General features: G+C 43.5%; 1 protein-coding gene across 6 annotated transcripts in view; it reads right to left on the bottom strand.

Annotated features, from left to right (window-relative positions):
• Window positions 1-24069, bottom strand: part of LOC122564437 (NFX1-type zinc finger-containing protein 1-like) — a 97654-nt gene that overhangs the window by 53647 nt on the left and 19938 nt on the right. For 5 of the 6 annotated variants that reach the window (XM_087978566.1, XM_043719292.2, XM_043719291.2 and 2 more), the window contains 4 exons: window positions 17647-17925; window positions 9252-9464; window positions 6303-6509; window positions 562-2217 (listed from right to left, as the gene is read on the bottom strand). In XM_087978566.1, coding sequence (XP_087834692.1) covers window positions 562-2217; window positions 6303-6509; window positions 9252-9464; window positions 17647-17925 — 2355 coding nt within the window. The remainder of the gene's footprint in view (window positions 1-561; window positions 2218-6302; window positions 6510-9251; window positions 9465-17646; window positions 17926-24069) is intronic. The other variant, XM_043719294.2, reaches the window with a different exon arrangement.

Here is a 24069-nt window from a genome sequence, read left to right as displayed (position 1 = left end):
GAGGACTGTGGGACTGCTCTCTCATTAGAGAGTCAGACAACTGTTGGGTGTATAACCTGCAGAGTGAGGTGGAGGAGGTGGGACCATCATGGTAACCTCAGCTGGTGTGGGAATTGAACCCATGCTGTTGACGTCAGTTTGCATCAGAAACCAGCTGTTCAATCAACTGAGGTAACTGACTCCCACAAATATGGTATTGGACATCTTGACAATGCCACTTAACCATCTGAATTAGGCTTCTGCTCATTTCTGATAACATAAATTCGAGGACTGCTTGAAAATTAGAACTTACTGCAGCAGTAAGTGAGGGGTGATCTCCCCAGAGTCCAGAGTAACATATATCCCTCAACTAACAACATTCTCTGGCATTTATTTTAACACTGTTTCTGGGAGCTTCTTGGGTACCAATTGGCTGCTGCATTCTGCAAACACACTAGAGAGTGCATTTCAGTGAAGCATTTTGGGGCTTCCAGAGTGAGAGCAAAGGGTGCTATATAAATGCAAATCTTTTCTATTATGTTGCAAAATTCATTCCAAATGAAACAACTAAAACCATTTTACCTGTTCCTGGTGGGCCCTGGATCATAGCAACCTCTTTGGTGAGGGCCAATTGCATGGCTTGCATTTGGGATTCATCAAACTTTAATTTCTCTTTAGAAGGCCATTTTGCAAAGTCACACACATCAAAATTATTGCTCAAGTTCAGCTGGTTGGCAGCAAACTTGGGCATGTTTGACTGCTTTGGCCCTGGAAGACGCTGGTTTGTCATCAAAGACTGAAGTGTATAGTCTTGACGACCTGAAGTTAGATATTTGGGTTGTGCAATGTGAGCCTGGCCTTCCACAATGTATTTCTGGAAGGGTAACTTATTGTCTTTAATCTCTTTAAGGCCTTCCAAAACGTGACGGTAAGCTTCAAAGTATGCGGTTGTCTCAACCATGAGAAAAGAGTCTCTTGAATTAACATCCGCCAATTGATCTCGGCAATCTTTGGTGAAGTGCAGTGTGATAATGCCTTCTTTTAGTCCTTTGAGGTTCCTGTCTGCCACTGTTGCACAGAGCATTGTTGCAAATTTATCTTTGGATAGGCAAAGAAAAGATCCAAACAACAGTCGCTTAGAGCTCTCCCAACGAATGAACTTCAGCGGTTTTATATTAAACTTAACCTGGAAGAAGACACCGCTACGAGTGCACAGTGGACCAAGTATATGTGCATCGAAGTAAATTCTTATATCATCTATTTTGTCCTTTTGAAGTTCCTTCTGGTCACAGGACAACAACTTGGAAATCCCATCTCTCAATGGGCGAACAAAGTCTTCACGTAGTAAGCGAAAGTGTATATCAAGGTATGTGGCGGTATCTGGATATTTTCCAGTGACAATGTTGGGTCTCACATAAGGTTTGTTGAGTAAATGGATGTCTTCATAGGTTGGGTATACTGAAATGCATCTAAAATTTTCCACCTCAGGCCCTTTAAAGTAGGTGTAGGTATCGGATTTCAAATTCCCAAGTCGCTTCTTCTCCTGCAGTTCTGCAATCATTGCCTGCAGATTGCCTAAGTTTATCCTGGTTTCGGTTGAGGCAGGGAAGCCAATAGATTGCAGGTACTTTGAAGTCATCTGCACCAATGTGACTAAAAGAGACACTTCCAAAAAGGCGCTCATAGGATAGACGGTAATCAGCTCATGGAGCAAGTTTACTATCGGATCAAGGTGAGCAGAGTTTTCCAGAAGTGCTTCTGGCAAAGTTTCTGTCTGAACACTGACAACAAATCCAGGAAGGATACTTTTCAGAAACATGGAATCCTTGATCAATTGTAGGAGATAATGTAAATTACTTCGGTTGGACTGGCATTTGAATGTTGAATTGAGAACTTTCAGAAAGGACAAAATGAGGTTTTTGTCAGGATTGGCCTGGTTTAGGAAATCTTTGAGCCCACTCCTAGGAGAGGCCAGTCTCATAATAACATTTGCTGGTTCCATTCCAGCTAACCGTTGGAGCTCTCGGCTGTCTATACTCCACTGCCTGTGTTCAGCAGGTTTGCTGGATTTGGCTGAAGGACCAGTAGACTGGGACTGTTGGTTGGGTCTATGGTCAGACATGAACGTGCATTGTGCCAGGTTTTGTTGCCGAGGTTGCTTGTAATTCTGCTGTGAATGACCTTCATGGGTAGTAGGCTGGTTTGCTCTGCCCATTCCTCGAGAGTGTATGGATCTCCCTGTTATTGATTGCAGCATTGGGGAAGGAAACAGAATATCTTGTATTAGCCAATAAGCCATCATTTTCAGTTATGATGCTATACCACTGAAGATCCTCAATACAATTGTGACAAAACCATCAGCTTGATTGGCAATCCAACCAACAACTTAAACATCCATTCTGGCTTCCATTCATGAACCAGGGCTGCACTACACACTCCTTACAGGTAATAGCAATTCACCAAGGTCATAAAAAAAAGGCCATTTGGTCCCTTGAGCTTGCTCTACTATTAATAGGATCATGGCCGATTTGACATTCCTCATGTCCACTTTCCTGCCCTTTCTTCATAACTTTTGATGCTCTTACCAATCAAGAATTTATCTATCCTCGACTTACATTTACACAAAGATTCTGCCCCTGCAGTTCTCTGTGGCAAGGAGTTCTAAAAGACTCTCAACCCTCAGGAAAGAAATTCCTCCTCAGCCCAGTCTTCAATTGGTGCCTCGTAATCCTGGGACTAAGCCCTCTAATCCAAGACTCTCCTATGAGGGGAAACATCCTCTCAGTATTTACACTATCAAGGCAATTAAGAATCCTATATGTTAGTGAGTTTTGAGAAGATTTGTAGCTCAGGTTGAGGTTCTGGATGTAGGTTTGCTCGCTGAGCTGGAAGGTTCATTTTCAGATGTTTCATCACCATACTAGGCAACTTTATCAGTAAGCCTTGGGCTTTGTCCAGAAACTCACTGATGAGGTTTCCTCGTATGATGAGGAAACATCTGAAAATGAACCTTCCAGCTCAGCGAGCAAATCTACATCCAGAATCCTATATGTTTCAAAGAGATCACCTCTTATTCTCCTAAATCCCCGAGAGTAGAGTCCCATTCTGTTTAACCTTTGCTCATAAGACAATCCCATCATACCAGGGATCATCCCAGTTAACCTTCTCCAAATTGCGTCAATGAAATAATATATTTTATGAAATAATTGTTCACAGTGCTCCAGACTTGGCCTCAACAGCATCTTGTAGAGTCTTAGTAAGACTTACTTACTGTTATTCTCCAATGCCCTTGAAACAAGGGCCAAAGTTCCAGTTATAATCCTGATTAGCTGCTGCAGTTGTGTGCTAGCTTTCTGTGTTTCATGTACAACTACCCCCAAGTCCCCCTGTGCAGCAGTTTCCTGAAGTTTTTTCTTCCATTTAAGTAATATTCTGTTCTTTGTCCTCCCTTCTAAATTGTAAAATTTCATATTTTCCCATATTAAACTCAATTTGCCGTCTTTTTGCCCACTTATGTAGCAATATCTCTCTGTAAACTGCACCCCTCTCACAGCCTGTCTTTCCACCTATGTGTCATCTGCAAATTTTGCTACAGTACACATACTCCCAAATTAAACATCATATTAATCTGGCTTCTCAGGATTAGAAAGGGCATTTGGGGGTCTTTGGGTCTTTATGGACAAGATGTGCCAAATGGCCAATTCTGTGCTGTATCATTTCCATTGTTCTACGGCTACATGTGGCCAGATGTTTTTGCCATGCCAGGTTGACTCCGCAGCTTTTCAGAAATGGAGGCATGGAACTAGCTTTTGAGATACCCAACCCTATTCTGGGTTTTCTTATTTTTGGGAATGCTTCTTTAGAGGCGGGTGGATACCCTATCCCTGGGGGCTTCATTGAGGTGATAGACCTAACCTACTTCTTGTCTATTGTCATTGGGTCAGACAACGTTTTCAAAGTACTTGTAGTTCGTAGCACATCAAAGGTGTTCAGAAACATGGTTTGCATGATGGAATTTTTTGAAACAGGTTTTGAAATATGCCCAACCGTGGCACCCACACCACCCATACCAAGATATGACCAACACCTCGAAAAATCACCCCGGGTGGACATAAGGAACCCCAAGCACCTCCTATCATATCGCATGGTCAATGCCCATGTATGCCCCACAAATAACTCTCATGTAAGGGAAGGGCACATCCGTTCCTCTTCATCCAATAGAAACTATATGGAAGCAATCATCTTTGTAGTGACAGTTGAATGTGTTAAAAAACACTTAAAAATAAGTGACTCCTAATATTCACCGCACTATTAAAACTATTAAGCAATAACAGTGGCAATCATCCAGACCTTTTAATAAGTTTCAATAATTGAATCCACAAGGCACTTGAAACATGTTGTGCTTCAACAACTGAATTGTTGGTTGAACTCTCAGTCAAGAATGCACAGCGAGACTTGGAGTTCTTGTTTTAAAACATATTGAAAAGGTTATGAATGGACCACCCTTTTAAAAAAAAAGCTTCCCTTTTACATTTCAAACTGCCATCTGAGGGTTCATTGCTTTCACATGGTGTGCAGTGGATGAACAAATTTGGAGACAGAATGAACTGCATAGGTTGGCAGGGTATAATTAGGCATGGATGGGGCATAGGGAGTGTGTGTGTGTGTGTGGGGACGGGAGTGGATGGGAAGGGCTGCAGGGCCATCCCATTTTGATCGCTGTTGGATACAGTCCCACAACACTGAGGCTGGCCTGTTAAAAAACCACCATCGCAGCCAATGTGGCTCCCTTCAAAACATTTCCAGAGTTGGCTCGCCCAACTTCAATCACCATCTGCCCTTCTAGTGAAACCGGGAAACCCCTCAGCCATGACCACCCACCTTAAGGATGAAAATCTGGCTCACAGTTATTTTTCTCATCGGTGCTGGGTCTAAAGCTCAAACATTCGTACATAACAGAACTGTATTCAATTCACGGTCAAAGAAAGATGACCAGCACCACATTCTCCAAGGCAACTAGATGGCTAATAACTGACAGCACCGACAGGGAGAGTCACCAGACTCAAAACATTAACTCTGTTTTCTTTCTATAGATGTTGCCAGACCTGGTGAGTTTCTCCAGCAATTTCCGATTCTGTGTGTTTCGGTCCTGACAGTAAGTGTATATCACAAAAACTTCTTTTTTGATGCAGCAGAACATATTTCTTCATTTCAGTTTTGGTCTTTTGAATCAAAGCTACTAGCATTGATTTTGTTTGTGCAAAAATTGCAGAGGTTTTCAGGAGAACACCAGAAATCAAAAATAGTGCAAAGCTTCTATCTAAAACTATTGAACTGGATGCGAGTGACTGTTTAAACCACTATGCATTGAATCAGAAAATCCATGCAGGTGAGATTTGCATATCAGAATTATGGGATTTTTGCTGATTAAAGATCTCTTTATACAGAAAAAATTCAATAAATTGAACTAAAGAACTTTAGCACTTAATTTGCTATAATTGAATGAATGATGAATGAGTGATTTATTAGAACCATAAAAACCCTACAGTGTGGAAACAGGCCATTTGGCCCAACAAGTAGACACGGACTCTCTGAAGAGCATCCCATCCAGACACACCACCCTACTTTATCCCTGTAACTCTGCATTTGCAAAGGCTAATCCTCTTAACCTACACATCCCTGGGCACTTGGAGTAATTTCGCATGGCCAATCCACCTAATCTGCATACCATTGGACTATTGGAGGAAACAGGAGCACCCAGAGGAAACCCACGCAGACATGGAGAGAGAGTGTGCAAACTCCACACAGTCGCCCGAGGCAGGATGTGAACCCAGGTCCCTGATGCTGTGAAGCAGCAGTGCTAACCAGAGTCTCTGTCCTGCCTCTTTGCTGTGACGCTTAAGAAATTGTCAGAGCACCTATTGAGTTCTTCCAGGATTTGCTGTTTTTATTTCAAATGGACATGAAAAATCACACAATGGAGAAAGTGCAGGGTGTTCCCCCTCATGCTAGAATTTATCCCTCAACCAAAACAACTTTACAGATGATCGGGCCATTATTACACAGTTGATTGTGGAGGATGCTGGGAGTAAATGGATTGCAATGTTTCCCATGGTACAACAGGACCACACATCAAAACATATTTAATTGTAAATGCATTGGAACATCATGTGTTCGTGAAAACTACTACAGAAAAGTAAGTTTCTTCGATGACCTAATTTTAAAATTGTTTTGTAGTTTATGGCAAACATTCTGTTGGCAATATTTTAACAATCTGTATTGCTTCTTAAATTCTAAGTCATATAAGCCCATCCCTTGCTGACCTCGTGATTTCTGCTGGCGCTGGTTATCATTTTCCATCATGTTTTCTCTGAAGGAGTCAAGCAGGTTAGGCTGACTTCCATAGAACCGGGGATTTCTTCTACGATGCTCAGATGGGTCACGCTGCTCAAACCTACTCTTTTCCACAACACTCTCAGACCTATTTTGCACATGTTGTGGGTGCTTCCTTCGCTGTCCATCTCTCCATTCTGGAATTTAAAAAGAAGAGAGTGGAATCTTCACCAGCAATACCCATGTCTCAAGACTAATTTTCAACTAAACGAAAATGTACCTTCCACTTAAACTTTGAGTTGTAGCTGCTCATGGCTGAATGTGACAAAATGATTGCTTCTGTTTTTTTTTTTAGCTGACACAGGATGGTTGAAGAAACTTGTAGCTAATGCAGCGTTTCATATAGCTTAAATTATGGCCTTCACAGACAACAAAATGTCTCAATACAGTTTGAGTAAGATAGGGCCAGAACGTTGACAGTAAGACTCCTCTTTTCTGATAAGGATAACTCAAATAAAAAATGTCTGATTTGAAATTTCCTACTTTACTATGAAATGGACAGGGAAAACTTGACCAACCTTAGATAAGACCTTTTAAATAATTATAGACATATTAGAGTAGACACATATTTGTACAATAATAATAGTTTTAAAGTGTTAAACACTGGGAAATTTAATTAGATTTCTGTAGACAGTCAGCCTTTGGTGCAGAGATTGGTTTTGATAAACAGCATTAGGAAACCTTTTAAAAGGTCTGGTACCGGCCATTTCAAAAGTTTATTATTCAGTTCAGATTTGAAGAAAAGTCTGGTCTCGCAATAATCAAGGCCTTTAGATTTTTGTTACTACATATTAAATACACCTACATGGGCATATTAAAATTATACAAGCAATTGGTGAAATAATATTAAGGGATTCAGCTGAATTTTCTTTAAGTAAATAGCTATAAGCAGTAGAAAGAAATTTTTGCTAATCAGCAGGGAGAAGTATAAACAGGATGATGTTTTAAGTGTACCAAGAAACAAGTGATGTAGCAAGGGTGAGACTGACAATTGTGAAACGAGATCACTACAGCCTCAAGAGAATAAACAACCTAATGAACAGCCCAGAGAAGAAGGAAAGAATGACAGAAAAAAGCGATAAGACAAGGATGAGAAAGAGGTCGTATTCGCTGGAACCTTATAGAAAAAAAATAAGTTTCTTCTAAAGATCTGATAGAGCTATAAAAGTGATTGAATTTCATTCCTGTCAATGGGACTTGGATAGATATTCTCTGATAAAATATTTAAATTAATGACAATAAGGTCTATCCTGGCATCAAAGTTCTGTTTGAAACGATATTGCACTATAGAAAAAAATTATAATCCAAATAGAAAAAAATATAAATGTCTGTAAAGGGACATTGGAATCAGTTTTGGCATATGGTGAATGAGATGTACTGTAAGAGCCCAAGGACAGGTGAAAATGGGTCTGGCAAACATCAGGAAATGATGGGAAGACCGAAGGTTGATCGTGAAGTTGTCCATCATTGATTGTGTTTTCGTAGAATTGGATGTGTATGTAAAAGAGGATGTAACAAGCACTGATGTCAATGTTGCATGTAACCATTGTAACTCAGTATGTATAAAAATCGTGCACTTTCTTGGGAAATGTAGTGTCCCAGAGACCTCTCCTATGCTGCGTTAGCAATCAATCTGAATAAAGATCAATTTGTGCCATTAAACACAGGACTGAAGGCTCCTTTTTAAAATCTCTCTCCAACCCTTTGGCTTTTTTGAAGCAAACCTACTATCAGAGGGAGTTTCAGTGCCATTAATGCAAATATCAATATTTCATTGGAACATCAGAAATTAACAATGCTGCATGGCTTACATCTGTAACTATTACACTAAGTGAAAGAGATTGTTCAAATCTGTGCATAAGTGGATCTTAAAATTCATACATAGGAATTATATACTCACAATAATTATATTGTTTACTCTTGTTAATTAAAATAGTTTTTTTTTTAATTAATAAATTAAAACATTAACATTTAATTTGCCCTTTACTGTGATATTTAAGAAATCATTAATTAATTGAATAAACTGTTCGTTTTGCTCGTGTCACAGTCTTTGTCAAGAACTAAGTGAATGTCTATTTGTTGATCAGCCATCTTTTCATCATCTCTGACACTGCTGGCACTGAGTCAGTCATGGCTCACTGATAGTTCAAGGCTCTAAGTGAGAAGGGTGTGGCTTGAAGTCACACTCCAAATACTCAAACACATAATTCCAGGTTGACTTTTTAGCATAGTGCACTGTTGTAGATATGTCCCCTAGATGAGACAATAAACCTAGTCTCTGCCTACTCTCATCAGGTGCACCTATAAAATTCCATGACACTACTGGAAGAAGAGGAGAATTCTCTACAGTATAAACAGGGAGAATGCTGGAGAAACTCAGCAGATCTGGTACCTTCTGTATAGAGAGAAAAACAAAGTTAACATTTCAAGTCTGCTATGACTCTTTAGAATATACCAGACTCAAAATATTTTCCTTTTCTCTCTCCACAGATGCTGCCAGACTTTCTGAATCTCTCCAGGGCTGTGTTTTTCAGATTTCCAGCATCTGCAGTGTTTTTCCCTTATCAAGCGTTTTCCATGGTGTCCTGGTCAATATTTATCTCTGGACCAAAAGACAATCTGTTTTGTGGGAGCTGCTATGTGCAATGGACTTCTAAATTTCCTATATTAACCCAGAGATCATGCTTCAAAAATAACTTAGTTGGAGGCAAAATGCATTGGGATACCTTAAGATCATAGAAAGATGTTCAGAAATACTTCTTGATTATTTTTGCAGATTATGGAAAACCGTGCAAGTATCTAACTTATTAACATTTTGACTTTCAACATGGTTCCTCTCGCATTAAAATTCCAATTTACATAGTCCATCTTTTGCTAACCTTGTGGTTTCTGCTGTCTCTGTGGCTTATGCGCCGCACTGCCTTCTACGGAACAATCCAGCAAGTCCGACTGACTTCCGCTGAACTTGGGTTTTCTCCAACGAGGCTCAGACTGGTTACGACGCTCAAACCCACTCTTCGCTGAGGCGTTCTCCGACGTATTTTGCGTTTGATTTGGGGGCCTCCCTTTATGTGGATGTCCATCTCTCTGTCCTGGAGTGAAAAGGCAGTTTAGTTCATTGGATATGCATATGTCAAGAGGATTGAAAAGGAATTTAAAAACTCAGTTTAATACCAGCCAACCTTGTCAAGAAATGACATGGAGGAGGGGAATAGAGGAGCAATTTACATAACTTCCCTCCTCTCTACTGTAACACTCTCAGTAAAGTTAGACAACATGATATCCAAGGGTATTGGAAATCTGGATCTTGAGGTCAGTCTAAATTTTTAAGAGTGGAGACTGAAATCTTTTTGTTAGATGAGGGGATCAAGGGAGATAGGAGAAAGACAGGCAAATGAGGTTGATGCATAGCTTGACTATGACCACTGGTGATCAGGCACAGTGGTCTAATCCTTTGTTCTGTGAACAAAGACCACTGCAAAAGAAATTCAGAATGCTACAGCAAAAATGATAAGCGAATACATACATTTAGTATAAATCAAGTAAAAAAAAAGCAATGTCACTGGATCAGGAGTCTGGACTATCTATCTATCTGAAATTCAACTTATTACATGTTCAGATTAGGTAAGAGTTGCACGACGAATGAGTCCAGGAAATAGCATTAAATCCAGTAAACTGTGTACATTATAGCCTACTTCACCCTTCATTCAATCTACTTAAATCTCTTGAGAGGCAAACGACAGGTAAAACCTCCAAAAATAGAAGCTTATATTTTTCACAAGATCCAAGAGGATGATAATTCCTCGGAGGCTCATCCACATCCCCTGTGATGTTGAAAATACCGGCCTGAATTTGGCAGACAGCAGTAATGTTACACAGTGCTCAGTGTTGATCTTGAAAAAAGCTGCCCAGAATGATCTAGTGATCGCTGAGGTTTCTATCTCAACTTTTCTAAACATTGGCTTCATTCTGGACCCAGCTATAGGGACAATGCATCCAGCAACAGTAACGTCTTCAAGCAGAGTTAAAAATCACAACAGCAGGTTATAGTCCAACAGGTTTACTTGGAAGCACACTAGCCTTCGGAACAACGCTCCTTCATCAGGGGACTATTACCTGATGAAGGAGCGTCGCTCCGAAAGCTAGTGTGCTTCCAATTAAACCTGTTGGACTATAACCTGGTGTTGTGTGATTTCTAACTTTGTACACCCCAGTCCAACACCGGCATCTCCAAATCATGTCTTCAAGCAGGTGGAACAACCAATCGTATTGTTGAATTTTCAGATAAATCACAAAAACAAGCAGCAGGGTTTTATTATTTGCTTGAGACAGAGAGCAAAATTTTAAAACAATAGAGACATTTAAATGGTATTAAAGGTAAAAACTGAAAATTATAAAATACTTCAAAAGTTTAAAAAATTTATGGCATTTTATTGTGGAATGGAGAATTTTGACATTGCACAAATAAGCTTGTTAAAGTTTTTAAACAGTTAAGTGTCAGTGAGGTTATTCAGCAATAACTAATACTTACAATACCCAACTGAATGTAGTGTCACTTTTTCAAGGGGCTTTGCTTAAAAAGCTTAAAAAGTGACAAGTTAATTTCAAATAAGTGATTTCTGAAGGGTCATCACAATCTGAAATATTACATAAAGGCTAAATTTTCCAGTTTTCATTTGGAGTGTTTTGCCTGGTCTGTCTGGCTTACAGCACCTTTTCTCATGCCACCCTCTCCTCTCCACCTCATTAATTATGCAGCTGGGATCTTCGACGCTCTTCTGCGATCCACGTGGCAGAAGAGGTGGAAATGCTCACCACCGTTTGAACTGTCTGGCATTCACACTATTGTCCCAGCTAAACACCACATCAGATGCTGCAAGTCAGGAACTGCCCCTCACAATGTGGTACTTTTATGACTCAGACAATGGTCCAGAAAGGGAAAGCTGGTTCCCTGCTTCTCAGACAAGGATCTGGTGGTTGGGAAGTTGGGTGTTGACTACACGTTTCCTGCTGATTGCCATGGGAGGCCACACCACTAGACACTGCCACTGGACCCAGATAGTGACCTTGGGTTAAAAAGAGCAACCAGCAGTGCAGAAAGAAACAGAAACTTAGAGAATAGGAGCAGGTCTTTTCAACTGAATTAGCCAGCATTGCCATGAAATATGATAATAGCTGATCCTCCACCTCAATTCAGCACTCTCGCTCATCTCCCCATATCCCTTGATGCATATAGTGTCAAAACATCTTTTTTCTCAAATATTTTCGGTGGCTAAGGAAGTGATGATCTTCAGTGCTCTTCAGGAGTCAGCGCTACCATCTTCTCTCTGCTGCTTCACACTTACAGGTCTGCACTTTCTCATTTTACCAATGCTCATAGACCACAACTCTCACTGTTGCATGCATCACCTGTACTCATCGGCTCTCACCCACCCCATCTTTCAAACCCACTAATCCTCCCTGCCCTCTACGCTTCCTTCTCACGCCCTGGGGACATTTTACTATCTCTCCAATAAATGTTCTTCCATCCATTCCCATCATCTTCAAACCCTCCCTTTGTCTCATGGCAGGGAAAAGTTGCCCCAACTTGTCCCTCGCTTTGTGTTTCTACAGCATCCCGACTGAACTAACTACAATCTCCAGCCTAACATGCAAGACCAATCATGATCAATCTTTGCGACTAGAATCAGATATCTCCCTTCAGTCAAGGGGCACTACCACAATATCAATCCATTTGACCCTACTAAGGGTTGCTCCCCTTTGATTTTCAGAGATGGTCAGTTTCTTGAAGCACATGAAGTGGGGTCTTGACAATTTAGTTGCTGGCACATGCTCGAGATGTAACGCTGACACAGAATGCTGAATAGGGGGAGAAAATCAGCTAAAATAAAAAAACGTTTAATAAACCTTTGTTAGGACAGTACGAAGAGCAAGGGATATAGCTTAGGAAAAATAGTTGAATCAATGGAGGTATATTAAATCTGCGAGACATTAGCAGAACAAACAGGGCTCATGGAGAGGAGAGGGTTAAAACAAATGGCTCCTTTTCCATGAGAAGATGAGCCACCCTAAGACATAAAGACCTACTGGAGCAATAAACAGCCAGAATTTTCCAGTAAGTAAAGATTAGGTGTCCTATAAAATAAGAGTTAGCCATCTGTTTCCCTCCTCCACCTTCCTGTGCATGTGCCCTGGCGTTAATTTACTACTCAAACATCACAAATGGAATTTGACGACAATTGTTTGGATAGAATCACATGCATTATAGGCAACTAGTAAATTCAAATAAAGTAATGCCCACATGAAAAGAGCATAAAATCAACAGTTCTATAACAGGTCAGCAACATCCATTTTCCCCATGGGCAAAGTGAGTCTCCTTTGCATGTTTAGATTTAGATTTACTGTCACAGGTATATTAATATACTGTGAAAAGTGTTTTCTTGCATGTTACACACAGTGTCACCATGCTTTTGAGCCATCTTGAAACACTGAATAAAGGAGAGATTTTACTGCAGAACTGTTCATCTTGCTCTTTTCTTGTTCCTCTTCTGCTGCTCCTCTAGTCACTGCTTGACATTGGCCAGGGTCTTTATGGCAGGTTCAAGGGTCTCAGTTACAGATCTCTGCCACCATCACTCCTGCAACCGCCAAATCTGAGCTGGAGCCTTGGGCCTGGGGATACATGGACTCCATACCCAACATTCCTCCAAACACTGCAGCCACTCTGCAGTCTGTCCCTTTCACTCTTTCAGGCCTAGAACCTCAGCCCAGCCTGCAAATCCAGGCTGGGGAAGTCAGCCCGGGACCTGGTCCTCGCTTGTTGGACAACTCAGAGATGGGATGGAGAGTTGTCCAGCTCATCCCGGTCTTGCTGCCTCTGCCACCAGAGGCCTCCTCTTTCACCCACACTCTCCAGATTTTAAAATAAAATAAAGAAAAACAGCAATAGTAAAAATAATAGAGAAAAGAAAGAAAGAAAGCATATGGGAGTGGATGAGCCCTGGCTCAGCCCTGCTATTCTGTCACCATCCTGATTGTATGTTATGGGAATGAAACTTTCAAATGTCTCTGCCTGGTTGTGGATCAAGGTTGTGGAAACCTCCCCTTTCAATGCCATACAGCAGGGACATTGTCCTGAAGACACAGTTGGACAATGGTCAGCATAAACCAAATATTCGGCCAACTGCAACCACAAGGTAACTGCTCAGGTTTAAATATCAGGAGTGTGTGCCATTTAGTTTCTCATTAAGACAAGGAGAATTGGAACTGGAGAATAAACAGACAAGTTGGGCTATTGATGACATTCCGAAGTGTTTGCACAAGTCATCCCTGAAGAGGGAGATTCAGAAGTCACCATTTAAAGTTTAACGAGAGTTTTCACAAGGTTCTCGATCTCGAGATTGAGTTTTTTTTATTCTCACCATATTTTCCTAACTTTCTCGACATTGACAACACACACCAGCAAGGTGAAAACTTTGTCCTATGTTTCTCTCCACAGTTATTGCCAAACTAGTTGAGTTTTTCTAACATTTTCTGTTTTTGATTCAGATTTCCAGCATCTGCAGGCTTTTCTTACTCTTAAATTGTGATCATTCCATCCACAACGACTTCAGACATGGACATGTCAGTAATCAGTGACAAGAACTTTTGATTTCTATATTTAAGTCCATATATCTCAAATACTGACAGTGTTTCCAATTACAACAACTGCTACATTCAAGGGAGGATTTTATCTTGGAATATAGGAACAGGAGTAGGGCCTTCTGCCCATCAAGCCTGGCCCATAATTCAATTAGGTCACAGCTGATCAATTACCTCAAAGCCCTTTTCATGCATTATCCCCTGATGACATTGTTATCCAGCAACCTACCAATTTCTGTTTTCAACCTGCACAATGACTGAGCTTTCTCAAGTTTCTGAGATAGAGCCACTGCTTGCTCTTGGCGTCCACATGCTCCACTTAGTAATGCTCGAAAAGGTTATGCCTTCGTAGATGCTTAGCAATTGCTAAGTGTCGGTGGGATATTCCACTTGCTAGAAAAGTTTTCAGGGTGCCTTTGTAGCATTTCCGTTGCTCTCTTAGTGAGTGCTTACCATCGTGGAGCTCGGAGTAGAGGATTGTTTTGGGGGAATCTGGAGTCAGGCATGCAGACAATGCGGCCCATCCATTGCAGCTGGTCATAGAGTCATAGAGGTCATACAGAATGGAAATAGACCCTTCAATCCAACCAGTCCATGCTAACCATAATCCCACCTCCCTGCTCCTGGCCCATATCCCTCCAAACCTTTCTTAATCACGTACTTATCCAACTGTCTTTTAGGCACTGTAATTGTACCCTTATCCATCACTTCCTCTGGAAGTTCACTCCATACATGAACCACCCTCTGTGTAAAAAAAAAAATGCCCCTCATGTTCTTTAATTCTCTTTCTCTCCTCTCACCTTAAAAATGTGCCCCCTAGTCTTGAAATCCCCCAACCTAGGGAAAAGGCAACTACCAATAATTCTATCTACACCCCTCATTATTTTATAAACTTATAAGGTCACCTCATAACCTCTTATTCTCCAGTGGATAAAGGTTCCAGCCTTTCTTTAGAACTCAAATCTTCCATGCCCGGCAACATCCTGGTAAATCTTTTCTGAACCCTCTCCAGCTTAATAATTTCCTTCATGCACCTGGGTGATCAGAATTGGACACAGTATTCCAGAAGAGGCCTCAACAATGTCTTGTACAACCTCAACATGACTTCACAATTCCTATACTCAAAGGACTGAAGGGTGCAGGCAAATGTGCCAAATGCCTTTTTCATCGCCTGTCTGTATGTGAAGCAAACTTCAAAAAACTATGTACTTGAACTCCTATACACCTCTGTTTTACAACACTTCTCAAGGCCCTACCATTAATTGTATAAGCCCTATATTTGTTTGTTGTACCAAAATGCAATACCTTTATCCACATTGAACTCTATCTGTCATTTTTTCAACCCATCGACCCGTTTCATCAAGATCCCTTTGTAATCTGAGAAAACCTACTTCACTTTCTACTATGCCACCAATTTTGGTGACATCCACAAACTTACTAACCATGCCTTCTATATGCTCATCTAAGTTATTCATATAAATGACAAACAAAAGCGGACCTAGAACCAACCTCTATGGAACACCACTGCTGATAGGCCTCGAATCCAAAATGCAACCCTCTACCACCACTCTTCGTCTCCTGCCATTAAGCCAATTATGTATCTAATTGACAAGTTTACCCTGAATCCCATGTGATCTAACTGTACTCATTAGTCTATTGTGTGGAACCTTGTCAAAGGCTTTACTATCTACGATCACTGCCTCAAACTGGGGATATTGGTCTGATGGAGGACCCTCATGTTGGTGCACCTACCCTGGCAGTGGATTTACATGTTATGGACCAGATCAAACCGCCTCAAAACATGTAAAAGGAAAAAAAAACCTAGATTCTAACTTTTTCTGATTTTAAAGGCAAGTGCCAAGCATTGCACGTTGGTTAAACTCTCAAAGTTGAAGCAAAACATACACTATAAAATACAGATGAAATAAAAATAAAAAGAAGTGGTTTAACTGTAAATCTATCGAAATTTTTAACAAAATATTAACTGTTCCAATACAGTAAAATCCCGTAAGGACATCCTTGGCAAAGGCAAATTCAGTAAAATAGATTGTCTCACATGCAGTTCGAACTGCAGGAAAAGAACTCTAGCTTTTAGCTGTAAAAGAGAGAGGGATAACAGCTTCCACATCCAGCTTCAAGACACCAGCATCTGCTATTGAAAGCTAAAACAAAAAAAAATCCTGGTTCTGTGGGAGCTTGACCCCACCCATTCAGGCTGCTTCTATTGTTCCAACTTTTAAAAAAACCTAAGGACTCACAAGCTGTTGACTTTATTGGCTTGAAGCAGACCACTCACCATCTCTTTCTCAACCTTTCTTTATAAATGAAGAGTCAAAATACACTCTTAAAATACACATAGTATCATGATATACAGGATTTTGCAAAGACAGCATTAGTGATATAGCTTCAGGTATATGCTGCACATGGTCTTGTTTCTGATGTACACAGGAGAGCGAGGACCATGGCTGCTCTGTAAGACCATGAGTTTGTGGGCAGAGTGCTGGGTTTGAGGTCCCAGACTTTGCTGTTCAGGTGTTCGAAGGCTGCACTAAAGTACTGGTGTCAATGCTGGATTTCGTCAATGCCTGTTCACATTGAGAGGTGGCTCCCGAGGTACGGGAAATGATCCACATTGTGCAAGGGGTCACCGTGGATTGTCAAGATCGGTGGCAGTATTGCACAGCAGGAGATGGCTGGTAGAGAATCTTGGTCATTCATAACACCTATTAGTAAATCATGTTAATTTCACACAAACGCCTTTCAAGGAGGTTCCTTTCAAGGACACAACAGATATATTAAGAGAGTAGTGAAGCCATTGTTACTGGGAAGATTGATGGGGTTCATTTTCCATCGTGCTGAGTTAACTACTTACAGTTGAGACCCTGATAAAGTTGTTACATTTGGCCTCAGAATGTCTAGATTAAGGACAGGAGTACCAAGTTACTCCATCGATCAATGATTTTCCCAGCATAAGGAGACATGTAAAACATCGCAAAGTGCCAAGTGAGGACAGAAAGAAAATTGCCCATCACCGATTATCCATCAAGCAGAGTCAGAAAATTTAGTAAAGTTTTATAAGGAACACGTTGTTGCAAATATACTTTGACACCATCTGCACAAACAATTGTTTTTCTGATCTTGTCCGCAACTCATTTTATCATAATTTTAAGTTTATTGTCACACACAGCTCATTACTGTCTCACTACTTTCTGGTAGTTTTCAAAAGGCTTCCAACAAGTCATGTTTTAAATCTTTAATTTCCAAATTTGCTCATTACTATAATCCCTGATTACACCCAGAGTAATGTTGTCTCTCAATTGTCCTATTATGGATACCCTGAGGTATAAGCCATAATTTCCCAGTGCCAGCCTTATCTCAAGAGATAGCACTTTTATCTTTGAGTCAGCAGCCTTGGAGTTCAAGTTTTCCTCTGGAGGTTTGAGTACAAAATATGGTACACTCTAGGCCGGGACTCAGGAAGCACTGTCCTGTAAAAATTGCTGTCCTTCAGGTGAGGCATTAAACTGAGGCCTGCCTGGTCTCTCAGGTGAATACTAACAAAAGCAAAATGATACTTGTAAAAAGAAAATTAACAGCTCCCTTCTCACGTTAACAAGTCTGCTCTATGCTCACCTCTTGGCTTTCCCTGAGCACCTGCTTCAGGCGTTTCTTTCTGGCCACTTGCTGGATGGGAGCGACTTCCAAATTTCCTTGGCTGTCTGCCACGCTGAGTACCACCGCTGGTTTCAGGCCTTCCAGAAGACTGCTGTGTGGAGCTGAAGTGGCTTTCATCGGGATTAAACACTTGACTATTCCCCTGCCTTCTGTCTTTTGAATGCTGTCGGTTTAGCCATTTGCTGCTGGAAGTATTCCATCTTCTTGATTGGTCACCAGATTGCTGATTTTCATCATCTACAGGACATAGCACAACATGGGTTTAATAGATTACTTTTAACAAGTTCATCACAAATGTTGACCATTCCGCATCAAAATAAAAATCAAGATAGATGCACTGGCTATCAACTATTCACCCTCACCCCAAAACATCTGTCCAGGGTGAACATGAATGACTGAATAATAAACAGCTCCATCCAAAAGTAACAAACACATTAACTGCTCATCAAGCTTGATCCAATCCCTTGCCAGAGCTCATGTGAGCAGCCCTCTGTACATCGTCTTAGAACCTTAGGATGATACCAGCAAGAACGAGTGGTGGCAGTGGATCCACCCAAGGCATTCTAAATTATTCTAGTGGAAAATCACCATATTAAAAGAGGTGTCATTTGAACACTGCAGCGAGCTGACGATACAGTATGACCGTAAGATGGACATTCACACTCATTCTGGACAAATGTTTCGTATTTTAATTGCAACCATTATCACGTACTTCCATGATATCTTTGTCAGTTAATCTCTCCTGCCCTTCCAGACCTTCCATTTTGACCTTCCAACCTTTTGTACCTCCAGTTTTCAACAGTTTAAACCCGAAGCATATCTATCTTCCTTTAGTTCTGAAGAAGTCTTAAATCGACTTGAAATGTTAACTTTCTCTCTTGACAGAGGCTGAAAAGCTCCACTGAGTAATTCCAGCAATCTGTTTGTAACATCAGATCTATTTTTAATTCAGATTTACATAACCTGAAATATTTTGCTTTTGTTCGTTAGATATTCTGCTGATTGCAAATTATTTAAACAAATATTGTGTTGAATGCTTGTGTGTGCTGTCTCTATACCAATATTTGCATCAGTTCAAATTGGTATGCTCTTGAAATTAACTATCACACTTATATACCATTAAAACTTGGCATTAGGAGACAATCTCAATTTATTTTAACTAATCTGTATTTTGTCTCCCAAGTAATTATGATACTTTGAATTACATCAATTTATAATTTCCATGTTTACATGAAAGTTCTCTATTTCGGAGCCGAGAACGAGTGTGAGACCATTGAATTCTGAATAGTTTTTGAAAATAAAACAAAATATCATATCTTAACTTGTGTCTTTTCATGCACAAAAATGTGGCAATACGTTTACAACAGGACATGGCTCTACAAATATCGTTTGTTTCAACTGTTGCATCTGAAGTGCCAGAAGTAGCACACTAACTAAATCATTCTAAAACTTAACAGCATTATGTGACTAACACGATTTTTAAAAAAAATACAGAAGTGAGCATCTTAGATGGTAAAGGACACACTATTGTCATCACCAAGAAAGTCTCACCTGCTGGCCATTGAAAAGCTCATTAGGATCTGACAGGCAGAGTGTAGGCCAGGTTTCTTCGAGAATTACAGGCCTCAATATCCAGAGGCTGGTAGCTTCTGGACCCTAAAGGTCATGGTTGAGATCTACTCCTTGGGGGATTCAGCATGAAAAGCCCAGCTCTTCTCTAAACTCTTCCCTGTACCCGGGTCAGTGTGTGGACCCTGTACCCGGGAGTGTGTGTGTGTGTGTACACGTGTACCCTGTACCCGGGTGTGTGTGTGTGTACACGTGTACCCTGTACCTGTGTGTGTGTGTGTACCCTGTACCCGGGAGTGTGTGTGTGTGTGTGTGTGTACCCTGTACCCGGGAGTGTGTGTGTGTGTGTACACGTGTACCCTGTACCCGGGTGTGTGTGTGTGTACACGTGTACCCTGTACCTGTGTGTGTGTGTGTACCCTGTACCCGGGAGTGTGTGTGTGTGTGTGTACACGTGTACCCTGTACCTGTGTGTGTGTGTGTACCCTGTACCCGGGAGTGTGTGTGTGTGTGTGTGTGTGTACCCTGTACCCGGGAGTGTGTGTGTGTGTGTGTACCCTGTACCCGGGAGTGTGTGTGTGTGTGTACCCTGTACCCGGGAGTGTGTGTGTGTGTGTACACGTGTACCCTGTACCTGTGTGTGTGTGTGTACCCTGTACCCGGGAGTGTGTGTGTGTGTGTATACCCTGTACCCGGGAGAGTGTGTGTGTGTGTGTGTGTACCCTGTACCCGGGTGTGTGTGTGTGTGTGTGTACCCTGTACCCGGGAGTGTGTGTGTGTGTGTGTGTGTGTGTACACGTGTACCCTGTACCCGGGAGTGTGTGTGTGTGTGTGTACACGTGTACCCTGTACCCGGGAGTGTGTGTGTGTACACGTGTACCCTGTACCCGGGAGTGTGTGTGTGTGTGTGTGTGTGTACACGTGTACCCTGTACCCGGGAGTGTGTGTGTGTGTACACGTGTACCCTGTACCCGGGTGTGTGTGTGTGCACACGTGTACCCTGTACCCGGGTGTGTGTGTGTGTACACGTGTACCCTGTACCCGGGTGTGTGTGTGTGTGTGTGTGTACACGTGTACCCTGTACCCGGGTGTGTGTGTGTGTGTGTGTGTGTGTACACGTGTACCCTGTACCCGGGTGTGTGTGTGTACACGTGTACCCTGTACCCGGGTGTGTGTGTGTGTGTGTGTACCCTGTACCCGGGTGTGTGTGTGTGTACCCTGTACCCGGGTGTGTGTGTGTGTACCCTGTACCCGGGTGTGCGTGTGTGTGTGTGTGTACCCTGTACCCGGGTGTGTGTGTGTGTGTGTGTGTACCCTGTACCCGGGTGTGTGTGTGTGTGTGTGTGTGTGTGTACCCTGTACCCGGGTGTGTGTGTGTGTGTACCCTGTACCCGGGTGTGTGTGTGTGTGTGTGTGTGTGTACCCTGTACCCGGGTGTGTGTGTGTGTGTGTGTGTGTGTACCCTGTACCCGGGTGTGTGTGTGTGTGTGTGTGTGTGTACCCTGTACCCGGGTGTGTGTTTGTGCGTACCCTGTACCCGGGTGTGTGTGTGTGTGTGTGTGTGTGCACCCTGTACCCGGGTGTGTGTGTGTGTGTGTGCACCCTGTACCCGGGTGTGTGTGTGTGTGTGCACCCTGTACCCGGGTGTGTGTGTGTGTGTGTGTGTGTGTGTGTACCCTGTACCCGGGTGTGTGTGTGTGTGTGTGTACCCTGTACCCGGGTGTGTGTGTGTGTGTGTGTACCCTGTACCCGGGTGTGTGTGTGTGTACCCTGTACCCGGGTGTGTGTGTGTGTGTGTGTGTGTGTACCCTGTACCCGGGTGTGTGTGTGTGTGTGTGTGTGTGTGTGTGTACCCTGTACCCGGGTGTGTGTGTGTGTGTGTGTACCCTGTACCCGGGTGTGTGTGTGTGTGTACCCTGTACCCGGGTGTGTGTGTGTGTGTGTGTGTGTACCCTGTACCCGGGTGTGTGTGTGTGTGTGGGTGTGTGTACACCGTACCCGGGTGTGTGTGTGTGTGTGTACCCTGTACCCGGGTGTGTGTTTGTGCGTACCCTGTACCCGGGTGTGTGTGTGTGTGGGGGTGTGTGTACCCTGTATCCGGGTGTGTGTGTGTGTGTGGGTGTGTGTACCCTGTACCCAGGTGTGTGTGTGTGTGGGTGTGTGTACCCTGTACCCGGGTGTGTGTGTGTGTGTGTGTGTGTGGGTGTGTGTACCCTGTACCCGGGTGTGTGTGTGTGTGTGTGGGTGTGTGTACCCTGTACCCGGGTGTGTGTGTGTGTGTGTGTGGGGGTGTGTGTACCCTGTACCCGGGTGTGTGTGTGTGTGTGTGTGTGGACCCTGTACCCGGGTGTGTGTGTGTGTGTGTGTGTGTGGGTGTGTGTACCCTGTACCCGGGTGTGTGTGTGTGTGTGTGTGTGTGTGTGGGTGTGTGTACCCTGTACCCGGGTGTGTGTGTGTGTGTGTGGGTGTGTGTACCCTGTACCCGGGTGTGTGTGTGTGTGGGGGGGTGTGTACCCTGTACCCGGGTGTGTGTGTGTGTGTGTGTGTGTGTGGGTGTGTGTACCCTGTACCCGGGTGTGTGTGTGTGTGTGTGTGGGTGTGTGTACCCTGTACCCGGGTGTGTGTGTGTGTACACCCTGTACCCGGGTGTGTGTGTGTGTGTACACCCTGTACCCGGGTGTGTGTGTGTGTGTGTGTACACCCTGTACCCGGGTGTGTGTGTGTGTGTGTACACCCTGTACCCGGGTGTGTGTGTGTGTGTACCCTGTACCCGGGTGTGTGTGTATGTGTACCCTGTACCCGGGTGTGTGTGTGTGCGCACCCTGTACCCGGGTGTGTGTGTGTGTGTGTGTGTGCACCCTGTTCCCGGGTGTGTGTGTGTGTGTGTATACACCCTGTACCCGGGTGTGTGTGTGTACCCTGTACCCGGGTGTGTGTGTGTGTGTACCCTGTACCCGGGTGTGTGTGTGTGTGTGTACCCTGTACCCGGGTGTGTGTGTGTGTGTACCCTGTACCCAGGTGTGTGTGTGTGTGTGTGTGTGTACCCTGTACCCGGGTGTGTGTGTGTGTGTGTGTGTGTGTACCCTGTACCCGGGTGTGTGTGTGTGTGTGTATACCCTGTACCCGGGTGTGTGTGTGTGTGTGTGTGTTGTGTGTACCCTGTACCCGGGTGTGTGTGTGTGTGTGTGTGTGTGTACCCTGTACCCGGGTGTGTGTGTGTGTGTGTGTGTGTGTGTGCACCCTGTACCCGGGTGTGTGTGTGTGTGTGTGTGCACCCTGTACCCGGGTGTGTGTGTGTGTGTATACACCCTGTACCCGGGTGTGTGTGTGTACCCTGTACCCGGGTGTGTGTGTGTGTGTACCCTGTACCCGGGAGTGTGTGTGTGTGTACCCTGTACCCGGGTGTGTGTGTGTGTGTGTGTGTGTGTACCCTGTACCCGGGTGTGTGTGTGTGCGTGTGTGTACCCTGTACCCGGGTGTGTGTGTGTGTGTGTGTTGTGTGTACCCTGTACCCGGGTGTGTGTGTACCCTGTACCCGGGTGTGTGTGTGTGTGTGTGTGTGTGTACCCTGTACCCGGGTGTGTGTGTGTGTGTGTGTGTGTACACCCTGTACCTGGGTGTGTGTGTGTGTGTGTGTGTGTGTGTACACCCTGTACCCGGGTGTGTGTGTGTGTGTGTGTGTGTGTGTACACCCTGTACCCGGGTGTGTGTGTGTGTGTGTGTACACCCTGTACCCGGGTGTGTGTGTGTGTGTGTGTGTGTACACCCTGTACCCGGGTGTGTGTGTGTGTGTGTACACCCTGTACCCGGGTGTGTGTGTGTGTGTGTGTGTACCCTGTACCCGGGTGTGTGTGTACCCTGTACCCGGGTGTGTGTGTGTGTGTGTGTGTATACCCTGTACCCGGGGGGGTGTGTGTGTGTGTGTGTGTGTGTGTGTATACACCCTGTACCCGGGTGTGTGTGTGTACCCTGTACCCGGGTGTGTGTGTGTGTGTATGTGTACCCTGTACCCGGGTGTGTGTGTGTGTGTGTGTGTGTATACCCTGTACCCGGGTGTGTGTGTGTGTATACCCTGTACCCGGGTATGTGTGTGTGTGTGTACCCTGTACCCGGGTGTGTGTGTGTGTGTACCCTGTACCCGGGTGTGTGTGTGTGTGTGTACCCTGTACCCGGGTGTGTGTGTGTGTGTGCGCGCGTGCGTGTATACCCTGTACGCGGGTGAGTGTGTGTACCCTGTACCCAGCTGAGTACCCAGGACAGTGTAAGGGTATGGGTGAAGGGCAGCAAGCATGGCTTTCAGGGACAACACCTATTTCCTCCCATCTCAATTGCCCCCAGTTTGGGGCAGTTGGAAGCCTATCCCTAACCTGGCAGTTTGCCCTTGTTTGCCAGTCGGAAAACTAGCCACATTTCTCACCCACTAGGAAGAAAGTTAATTAGCGAGGTGGTGTCCATCAACTGGCCAGCTTTTCAATGGTCATCAGGTGAGATTTTCTTGGTGATGACAATGGTGTGTTCTTTACCACCTAAGATGAGAAGGCCATCGATCTTCTTGCCTCGGGAGACATTATCTCATCACCGCCAACATTCCCTATTATTTCTCTTTCTAATCTCCCTCTTACCACCTCCAAGATGGGGTAAAAATCATGCCTTTTTTTTTTATGATTGACTGTTTGGTTTATTGAAATAAACAAAAGACAACTTGTAGCGTGGCAACAATATAATTCATACGCATTTGGAGTTTGCTATGTGTAACACAAGATTTGGATTGATGCTAAAAGATCTTAATTATAGAGGATATTATATTCTAAG

Source organism: Chiloscyllium plagiosum, unplaced genomic scaffold (genome assembly GCF_037043375.1).
Source record: "Chiloscyllium plagiosum isolate Xiang-an unplaced genomic scaffold, Cpla_swu_hap1 HiC_scaffold_34, whole genome shotgun sequence".
Classification (NCBI taxonomy): domain Eukaryota; kingdom Metazoa; phylum Chordata; class Chondrichthyes; order Orectolobiformes; family Hemiscylliidae; genus Chiloscyllium; species Chiloscyllium plagiosum.
Note: the sequence above shows the minus strand (reverse complement) of the source record. Positions and strands in the feature narration are given on the sequence as shown.